The sequence below is a fragment of the Entelurus aequoreus genome, linkage group LG11 (genome assembly GCF_033978785.1).
Source record: "Entelurus aequoreus isolate RoL-2023_Sb linkage group LG11, RoL_Eaeq_v1.1, whole genome shotgun sequence".
NCBI classification, from domain to species: domain Eukaryota; kingdom Metazoa; phylum Chordata; class Actinopteri; order Syngnathiformes; family Syngnathidae; genus Entelurus; species Entelurus aequoreus.
In genome coordinates this window covers 74,485,913-74,497,063 of record NC_084741.1, presented here as the reverse complement: position 1 = coordinate 74,497,063, position 11,151 = coordinate 74,485,913, and the positions used below count along the sequence as shown (strand labels likewise).

General features: G+C 42.8%; 2 protein-coding genes across 5 annotated transcripts in view; one reads left to right on the top strand and one right to left on the bottom strand.

Moving 5' to 3' along the window:
* The window catches only part of LOC133660465 (platelet endothelial aggregation receptor 1-like), a 618,594-nt gene that overhangs the window by 131,199 nt on the left and 476,244 nt on the right, over nucleotides 1-11,151 (top strand). The gene's annotated exons all lie outside the window — the stretch shown is intronic.
* The window catches only part of LOC133660466 (prelamin-A/C-like), a 55,837-nt gene continuing 48,306 nt past the window's right edge, over nucleotides 3,621-11,151 (bottom strand). For all 3 annotated transcript variants that reach the window (XM_062063984.1, XM_062063982.1, XM_062063983.1), the window contains 4 exons: nucleotides 7,744-7,863; nucleotides 7,631-7,687; nucleotides 7,393-7,563; nucleotides 3,621-5,164 (listed from right to left, as the gene is read on the bottom strand). In XM_062063984.1, the coding sequence (XP_061919968.1) occupies nucleotides 5,129-5,164; nucleotides 7,393-7,563; nucleotides 7,631-7,687; nucleotides 7,744-7,863 (384 nt within the window). In that variant the 3' untranslated portion in view covers nucleotides 3,621-5,128. The remainder of the gene's footprint in view (nucleotides 5,165-7,392; nucleotides 7,564-7,630; nucleotides 7,688-7,743; nucleotides 7,864-11,151) is intronic.

Genomic DNA, 11,151 nt, shown 5'->3' with positions numbered 1-11,151 from the left:
GATGAGGTGGTGACTTGTCCAGGGTGTACCCTGCCTTCCGCCCGAATGCAGCTAAGATAGGCTCCAGCACCCCCCGCGACCCCGAAAGGGACAAGCGGTAGAAAATGGATGGATGGATGGACAATTATTTGAGGAAATACGGGAGAAAAAACACCGTCTGTCCAATGAATCCTTCACCTACTTGACTGTTGATACGCCAATCAATGAATCAATGAATCCTTCACCTACTTGACTGTTGATACGCCAATCAATGAATCAATGAATCCTTCACCTACTTGACTGTTGATACGCCAATCAATGAATCAATGAATCCTTCACCTACTTGACTGTTGATACGCCAATCAATGAATCAATGAATCCTTCACCTACTTGACTGTTGATACGCCAATCAATGAATCAATGAATCCTTCACCTACTTGACTGTTTATACGCCAATCAATGAATCAATGAATCCTTCACCTACTTGACTGTTGATACGCCAATCAATGAATCAATGAATCCTTCACCTACTTGACTGTTGATACACCAATCAATGAATCAATGAATCCTTCACCTACTTGACTGTTGATACGCCAATCAATGAATCAATGAATCCTTCACCTACTTGACTGTTGATACGCCAATCAATGAATCAATGAATCCTTCACCTACTTGACTGTTGATACGCCAATCAATGAATCAATGAATCCTTCACCTACTTGACTGTTGATACACCAATCAATGAATCCTTCACCTACTTGACTGTTTATACGCCAATCAATGAATCAATGAATCCTTCACCTACTTGACTGTTGATACACCAATCAATGAATCAATGAATCCTTCACCTACTTGACTGTTGATACGCCAATCAATGAATCTTTCACCTACTTGACTGTTGATACGCCAATCAATGAATCAATGAATCCTTCGCCTACTTGACTGTTGATACACCAATCAATGAATCAATGAATCCTTCACCTACTTGACTGTTGATACGCCAATCAATGAATCTTTCACCTACTTGACTGTTGATACACCAATCAATGAATCAATGAATCCTTCACCTACTTGACTGTTGATACGCCAATCAATGAATCTTTCACCTACTTGACTGTTGATACACCAATCAATGAATCAATGAATCCTTCACCTACTTGACTGTTGATACGCCAATCAAGCTTCCCATACCAACATGGCGCTTTGACGGCCGCACTTACCAGAGAAATATTACCAACAGGTTTGTAATGCGCATGTTTAAGGTTCTATAATGTTATGTCAAAGTTTAGAAGACTCTTTAATGAAAGTGTTGATAGTAGAAGACTCTTTAATGAAAGTGTTGATAGTCGCTGATCAACGTTGGCCAGCGAGGTAGAAAAGTGATGACGTCACAGTCCAGCATAGCAATCAGGCATAATGAAATCATGCAATAAACCATATTAGGCAGCAACAATGTTCATGTAAATCTATAACATGACATACATTTGTATTCATTAAAAGCAAAACTTTGAAGAGCTACTTAGTTGTTAGCTAGATGATATCTGTTGGCTAGCTAATTTTACTCCACAGCAGCATGGCAATTATTTCACACATTTTCTTACCTTTTAGCGGACACGTGTGCTTGTTGGTGACCTTTGTAAATATCAAAAGTGTACATTTTAAACCTTTTTTGAAAATACTCGTCTTCCTTTTGTTGTGAGTAGTGTGTGTGAGAGAGAGAGCGCTTGGTGGATGGCTTTGTGCAAAACATCAATAAAGTGACAGAGTTGCAACAAAACGATGGCCTCGTCATTCCGACCCAAGAGCGGAAGTGTAAGGAGCCAGTGGCGGGTAAAGTGGAGGCTGTTAACCCCAACAATGGAGGGTGTTACCCCCAATGATGGAGGGTGTTACGCCCCAACGATGGAGGGTGTTACGCCCCAACGATGGAGGGATTTACCCCCAACAATGGAGGGTGTTACCTCCATCGATGGAGGGTGTTAACCCCCAACGATGGAGGGATTTACCCCCAACAATGGAGGGTGTTAACCCCCAACAATGGAGGGTGTTAACCCCCAACAATGGAGGGTGTTACGCCCCAACGATGGAGGGTGTTACGCCCCAACGATGGAGGGATTTACTCCCAACAATGGAGGGTGTTACCTCCAACAATGGAGGGTGTTACCTCCAACAATGGAGGGTGTTAACCCCCAACAATGGAAGGTGTTACCTCCAACAATGGAAGGTGTTACCTCCAACAATGGAAGGTGTTACCTCCAACAATGGAAGGTGTTACCTCCAACAATGGAAGGTGTTACCTCCAACAATGGAAGGTGTTAACCCCCAACAATGGAGGGTGTTAACCCCCAACAATGGAGGGTGTTACCTCCAACAATGGAGGGTGTTACCTCCAACAATGGAGGGTGTTACCTCCAACAATGGAGGGTGTTACCTCCAACAATGGAGGGTGTTAACCCCCAACAATGGAAGGTGTTACCTCCAACAATGGAAGGTGTTACCTCCAACAATGGAAGGTGTTAACCCCCAACAATGGAGGGTGTTAACCCCCAACAATGGAGGGATTTACCCCCAACAATGGAGGGTGTTAACCCCCAACAATGGAGGGTGTTACGCCCCAACGATGGAGGGATTTACCCCCAACAATGGAGGGTGTTACCCCCAACAATGGAGGGTGTTACCTCCAACAATGGAGGGTGTTAACCCCCAACAATGGAGGGTGTTACGCCCCAACGATGGAGGGATTTACCCCCAACAATGGAGGGCGTTACCTCCAACAATGGAGGGTGTTAACCCCCAACAATGAAGGGTGTTACCTCCAACAATGGAAGGTGTTAACCCCCAACAATGGAGGTTGTTAACCCCCAACAATGGAGGGATTTACCCCCAACGATGGAGGGTGTTAACCCCCAACGATGGAGGGTGTTACGCCCCAACGATGGAGGGATTTACCCCCAACAATGGAGGGTGTTACCTCCAACAATGGAGGGTGCTACCTCCAACAATGGAGGGTGTTAACCCCCAACAATGGAGGGTGTTACGCCCCAACGATGGAGGGATATACTCCCAACAATGGAGGGTGTTACCTCCAACAATGGAGGGTGTTAACCCCCAACAATGGAGGGTGTTAACCCCCAACAATGGAGGGTGTTACCTCCAACAATGGAAGGTGTTAACCCCCAACAATGGAAGGTGTTAACCCCCAACAATGGAGGGTGTTACCTCCAACAATGGAAGGTGTTAACCCCCAACAATGGAAGGTGTTAACCTCCAACAATGGAGGGTGTTAACCCCCAACAATGGAGGGTGTTACCTCCAACAATGGAAGGTGTTAACCCCCAACAATGGAGGGTGTTAACCCCCAACAATGGAGGGTGTTAACCCCCAACAATGGAGGGTGTTACCTCCAACAATGGAAGGTGTTAACCCCCAACAATGGAAGGTGTTAACCTCCAACAATGGAGGGTGTTAACCCCCAACAATGGAGGGTGTTACCTCCAACAATGGAAGGTGTTAACCCCCAACAATGGAGGGTGTTACCTCCAACAATGGAAGGTGTTAACCCCCAACAATGGAGGCTGTTACCGTCTACCCTGCGGTGGGAGCCGACGAGCAGGAAAGGTGCAACACCTTCATTTGAAAGGAGTGTTGGGCCTGCTCTGATTGGTCAGCCTGCGTCAGCTTAACTGCAGTTAACTAAGTCAACAGACTCACTAACTTTAAGATGTCAAAATGTTTGTGTATATTTGGAAATGAAAGCAAAAGATGGATTTGAATGAATGTATTAAAAAAGACAATGAGTCGCTGTGGGAGAGAATGTTGTTTTAAGTGTGAGCATTCATCACTTCAAGGCTTGTTCAAAGTGAACGACAAACATTCATCACTTCAAGGCTTGTTCAAAGTGAACAACAAACGTCATCAACTCATCTGACGCTGACAGGATGGCAAAATGTTTCAGTCAGACAGAAAAAAAACCTTCAATGTTTACATCCATTTTCAACTCTTTGTCAATTGTACATCTTTGGAGATGACTGGAAGGCACTTTTGGTGAAGAAAAAAAAGACAACAAATGCATTAGAGGAAACAGAAACATAAATGCTTTGCTATACTTGACTGCAGGACAGAAAATGAATAAGTCACATCCCACCCAGGAAAAAAAGCAAAGCGAGCCAGAGAAGACGTCTGAAGGCACGTTGGCAGTTTGCAAGCTTCATCAAAAATGTTGTCAAACAGCATCAGCACTCAACACGTAGTAAGACACACCCTGGTTACCGTGACGACAAACGGCATCAGCACTGAACATGTAGTGCAGGGTTACCGTGACGACACCTCTTTGGTGTTAGGGAACACTCATTAGTGGCCAACATTCTGCTAAACAAACACAAATGACAAGTGAAGAAAGACAATTTGCATGCAAAACATTCAGCAGAACACCTGAGAAGACAACACTGCTGCTCAAAAAGTCCTTTCAGTGGATTTCACTTGAAATGAAGCTTGGTTGCTTTCACTTTCACATCTTGACGTTTGTGTGTGTGCGTGCACGTGTGCGTGCACGTGTGCACCTTCTCCTACGAGGCTGTGCGTGTTGACGTTTGACAGGGCTTGACGTATACCTCAACTGGACAAAAAGCTGTGTGTGTGTGTGTGTGTGTGTGTGTGTGTGTGTGTGTGTGTGTGTGTGTGTGTGTGTGTGTGTGTGTGTGTGTGTGTGTGTGTGTGTGTGTGTGTGTGTGTGTGTGTGTGTGTGTGTGTGTGTGTGTGTGTGTGTGTGTGTGTGTGTGTGTGTGTGTGTGTGTGTGTGTGTGTGTGTGTGTGTGTGTGTGTGTGTGTGTGTGTGTGTGTGTGTGTGTGTGTGTGTGTGTGTCAGCATTAGCACATGCAACAACGTACACGCAGAGCAAGGTCCTTTAAGTATGTGGATAGAAAAGCAGAAAGATCCCAGCAGTGGAAGTGATGCTGCAGGAAGGAGGCCACGTCTGCATGACATCATCACGTCTGCGTGACATCATCACGTCTGCGTGACATCACCACGTCCGCGTGACATCATCACGTCTGCGTGACATCACCACGTCTGCGTGACATCATCACGTCTGCGTGACATCATCACGTCTGCGTGACATCATCACGTCTGCGTGACATCACCACGTCTGTGTTACATCATCACGCAGTTCTCAGGCCTGACACCGCTCTGGAAGGAAGAGGAGGGTGAAAGGTCAGTGACAAAGTTGTCTCTTTTAAGCCTTTAAATTGTTTGACGACAAAAGACACGTGAAATGTGTTTTATGTTATTGTTATTTTGGCAAGTTAAAAAAAATGGTCTTGATGATATACATACGTATGCAGGACTGTCTCAGAAAATTGGAATATTGTGATAAAGTTCTTTATTTTCTGTAACGCAATTAAAAAAAACAAAAATGTCATACATTGTGGATTCATTACACATCAACTGAAATATTGCAAGCCTTTTATTATTTTAATATTGCTGATTATGGCATACAGCTTAAGAAAACTCAAAAATCCCATCTCAAAAAATTAGAATATTTCCTCAGACCAAGTAAAAAATAAAGATTTATGACAGCAAAACAAAATCCAACATTTGAAAATGTCAATGAATGCACTCAGTACTTGGTTGGGAATCCTTTTGCACGGATGACTGCACCAATGTGGCGTGGCATGGAGCCAATCAGCCTGTGGCATTGCTGAGGTGTTATGGATGCTTCAATAGCGGCCTTTAGCTCATTTGCATTATTGTCTTTCAGCTTCTTCTTCACAATACCCCACAAATTCTCTATGGGGTTCAGGTCAGGGGAGTTGGCAGGCCAATGGAGGACAGTAATGCCATGGTCAGTACACCACTTACTGCTGGTTTTGCCACTGTGGGCAGGTGCCAGATCCTGCTGGAAAATGAAATCATCATCTCCATAGAGCTTTTCAACAGATAGAAGCATGTATTGCTCTAAAATCTCTTGGTACACCGCTGCATTGACTCTGGACTTGATGAAACAGCAGCTGACATGGCTCCCCAAACCATTGCTGACTGTGGGAACTTCACACTGGATTTCAAGCAACTTGGATTTTTCTCCTCTCCAGCCTTCCTCCAGACTCTAGCGCCTTGACTTCCAAATGAAATACAAAACTTGCTTTCATCTGAAAACAGGACTCTGGACCACTCTGCAACTGTCCAGTGCTTCTTTTCCATAGCCCAAGTCAGACGCTTCTAGAGATTTTAGAGCACTACATGCTTCCATCTGTTGAAAAGTTCTATGGAGATGATGATTTCATTTTCCAGCACAGTGCCAAAACCAGCAGTAAGTGGTGTACTGACCATGGCATTACTGTCCTCCATTGGCCTGCCAACTCCCCTGACCTGAACCCCATAGAGAATTTGTGGGGTATTGTGAAGAAGAAGCTGAAAGACAATAATGCAAATGAGCTAAAGGCCGCTATTGAAGCCTCCATAACACCTCAGCAATGCCACAGGCTGATTGGCTCCATGCCACGCCACATTGGTGCAGTCATCCGTGCAAAAGGATTCCCAACCAAGTACTGAGTGCATTCATTGACATTTTCAAATGTTAGATTTTGTTTTGCTGTTAGAAATCTTTATTTTTTTACTTGGTCTGAGGAAATATTCTAATTTTTTGAGATGGGATTTTTGAGTTTTCTTAAGCTGTATGCCATAATCAGCAATATTAAAATAATAAAAGGCTTGCAATATTTCAGTTGATGTGTAATAAATCCAGAATGTATGACATTTTTGTTTTTTTAATTGCATTACAGAAAATAAAGAACTTTATCACAATATTCTAATTTTCTGAGACAGTCCTGTATATATACATACATACATATATATGTATGTATATATATATACATATATGTGTATATATATATATATATATATATATATATATATATATATATATATTATATATATATATATATATATATATATATATATATATGTCATCATTGATATATAAACTATCAGACTGTGTGGTCGCTAGTAGTGGCTTTCAGTAGGCCTTTAATGGGCATAACAACTTCAACATGGAATTCATCTTTTACAGTATGTTAATGTTTAAATATGTTTAAAGTATGTTTGTTTAAATATGTTTAAAGTATGTTTATGTTTAAATATGTTTAAAGTATGTTTATGTTTAAATATGTTTAAAGTATGTTTATGTTTAAATAGGTTTAAAGTTTGTTTATGTTTAAATATGTTTAAAGTATGTTTCCAACTTTGTGGGAAGACTTTGGAAAAGACCCTTTTTAGCTATACTTGGCTGAGTTTGGTGTGGAAGAACACCACCACCACCACCACCACCTGACCTCACCTATGGGTTTAACCCCACTTCCTGTGTCCCAATACTTTTGTCCTTGTGGTGTATAATAATAATAAATATGATAAGATGCTACCTGTCTGGGCTGGTTAGTGCCCATGAAAAAGGAATGTCCCACAAGGGGGTCGGCCCCGCCGCCTCCACCGCCGCCGCAACCATCGCGGTCAGACGGCTGTCCGCAGGAGTCGCAGATGACGGTGCGGCTGCGCAAGTTGTACTCGTTGTCGCCGCTGGTGCTGTGAGCGCCCTGCAGAAGTAGCACGTTAGCCAGCGCACACGCCACAACGTAGCCGCTTCACCGCCATGATAGCTACCATGTCGTCGTCGTCCTCCTGGAAGAGGCTGCGGGTGACTTTCCTGGCGGCCATTTCCTGGCAGAGAGCGTCCTTGTTAAAGGTGATCACACATCAGACTTTGCCACTGTTACCTCTCCACTGGCGCTGAGCAGGACCGTCTGCAGGAGGTCGCCGCTGCCCCAGGAGTCCTGGCTCTTCCACAGCAGGTCAGACGGGGGGGCGTGGCTACCGCCGCTGGACGCCGCCCAGATCTGCAGAGTTCAAAGGTCGCCCTTACTGAGGATCTTGTATGGATACTTCATTCATCACGTTTGTAAGTTTGAACTAAAAGTGTTTCTACTTACTATGTGGGATGTTTGTACGTGTAATGAAGCTAGCATATTATTAACTTATTCTTCTTGTATTGTTTCACAACACCAACACTGATTAGCTGATTGGAGAGCTAGCTTGCGCCGCTAGTGGGTCCATGACCATGACTTGTGTTTTGTTTGATCAGCCGTTTTACTGCCGTGTTACAGACACCGTTTGGAAACAATGAAGGCAAACCAGAAAAGATGAAAAGGAAGGTTTTGTACAATGAGTATGAATATGAAACTTCTCAACCTTGAAGCTATGTGTCTGTCTTTAAAAGCATCAATTGTTCCAAAGATGGATTTAAACACTGAGTGGTACACGCGTGTCCTGTTGGACAAAAACATGCACTGTATCCAAAGAAATTGTATCCTTTTTTACAAGTGATGCCCTCCCATGTTCCTTCTGTCGAGAGTCTGCTGGGAAACATGGCGAGGAAACAATCCACTCATGAAACATGGCGAGGAAACAATCCACTCATGAAACATGGCGAGGAAACAATCCACTCATGAAACATGGCGAGGAAACAATCCACTCATGAAACATGGCGAGGTTCATAAAGGAAACAATCCACTCATGAAACATGGCGGGCTTCATAAAGAAAACAATCCACTCATGAAACATGGCGGGCTTCATAAAGGAAACAATCCACTCATGAAACATGGCGAGGAAACAATCCATTCATGAAACATGGCGAGGAAACAATCTACTCATGAAACATGGCGAGGTTCATAAAGGAAACAATCCACTCATGAAACATGGCGGGCTTCATAAAGAAAACAATCCACTCATGAAACATGGCGGGCTTCATAAAGGAAACAATCCACTCATGAAACATGGCGGGCTTCATAAAGGAAACAATCCACTCATGAAACATGGCGAAGTTCATAAAGGAAACAATCCACTCATGAAACATGGCGAAGTTCATAAAGGAAACAATCCACTCATGAAACGTGGCGGGCTTCATAAAGGAAAAAATCCACTCATGAAACATGGCGGGCTTCATAAAGGAAACAATCCACTCATGAAACATGGTGGGGTTCATAAAGGAAACAATCCACTCATGAAACATGGCGGGCTTCATAAAGGAAACAATCCACTCATGAAACATGGCGGGGTTCATAAATGAAACAATCCACTCATGAATCATGGAGAGGAAACAATCCACTCATGAAACATGGCGGGCTTCATAAAGGAAACAATCCACTCATGAAACATGGCGGGGTTCATAAAGGAAAAAATCCACTCATGAAACATGGCGAGGAAACAATCCACTCATGAAACATGGCGAGGAAACAATCCACTCATGAAACATGGCGGGCTTCATAAAGGAAACAATCCACTCATGAAACATGGCGGGCTTCATAAAGGAAACAATCCACTCATGAAACATGGCGGGCTTCATAAAGGAAACAATCCACTCATGAAACATGGCGGGCTTCATAAAGGAAACAATCCACTCATGAAACATGGCGGGCTTCATAAAGGAAACAATCCACTCATGAAACATGGCGAGGTTCATAAAGGAAACAATCCACTCATGAAACATGGCGGGCTTCATAAAGGAAACAATCTACTCATGAAACATGGCGGGCTTCATAAAGGAAACAATCCACTCATGAAACATGGCGGGCTTCATAAAGGAAACAATCCACTCATGAAACATGGAGAGGAAACAATCCACTCATGAAACATGGCGGGCTTCATAAAGGAAACAATCCACTCATGAAACATGGCGGGCTTCATAAAGGAAACAATCCACTCATGAAACATGGCGGGCTTCATAAAGGAAACAATCTACTCATGAAACATGGCGGGCTTCATAAAGGAAACAATCCACTCATGAAACATGGTGGGGTTCATAAAGGAAACAATCCACTCATGAAACATGGCGGGCTTCATAAAGGAAACAATCCACTCATGAAACATGGCGGGGTTCATAAATGAAACAATCCACTCATGAAACATGGAGAGGAAACAATCCACTCATGAAACATGGCGGGCTTCATAAAGGAAACAATCCACTCATGAAACATGGCGGGGTTCATAAAGGAAACAATCCACTCATGAAACATGGCGAGGAAACAATCCACTCATGAAACATGGCGAGGAAACAATCCACTCATGAAACATGGCGGGCTTCATAAAGGAAACAATCCACTCATGAAACATGGCGGGCTTCATAAAGGAAACAATCCACTCATGAAACATGGCGGGCTTCATAAAGGAAACAATCCACTCATGAAACATGGCGGGCTTCATAAAGGAAACAATCCACTCATGAAACATGGCGGGCTTCATAAAGGAAACAATCCACTCATGAAACATGGCGAGGTTCATAAAGGAAACAATCCACTCATGAAACATGGCGGGCTTCATAAAGGAAACAATCCACTCATGAAACATGGTGGGGTTCATAAAGGAAACAATCCACTCATGAAACATGGCGGGCTTCATAAAGGAAAAAATCCACTCATGAAACATGGCGGGGTTCATAAATGAAACAATCCACTCATGAAACATGGAGAGGAAACAATCCACTCATGAAACATGGCGGGCTTCATAAAGGAAACAATCCACTCATGAAACATGGCGGGGTTCATAAAGGAAACAATCCACTCATCCTTTTGTCATATTGTGTCATCCTTTTGTCATATTGTGTCTTCCTTTTGTCATATTGTGTCTTCCTTTTGTCATATTGTGTCTTCCTTTTGTCATAGTGTGTCTTCCTTTTGTCATATTGTGTCATCCTTTTGTCATATTGTGTCATCCTTTTGTCATATTGTGTCTTCCTTTTGTCATATTGTGTCTTCCTTTTGTCATATTGTGTCTTCCTTTTGTCATATTGTGTCTTCCTTTTGTCATATTGTGTCTTTGTTTTGTCATATTGTGTCTTTGTTTTGTCATATTGTGTCTTCGTTTTGTCATATTGTGTCTTCCTTTTGTCATATTGTGTCTTCCTTTTGTCATATTGTGTCATCCTTTTGTCATATTGTGTCTTCCTTTTGTCATATTGTGTCTTCCTTTTGTCATATTGTGTCTTCCTTTTGTCATATTGTGTCTTCCTTTTGTCATATTGTGTCTTTGTTTTGTCATATTGTGTCTTTGTTTTGTCATATTGTGTCTTTGTTTTGTCATATTGTGTCTTTGTTTTGTCATATTGTGTCTTCCTTTTGTCATATTGTGTC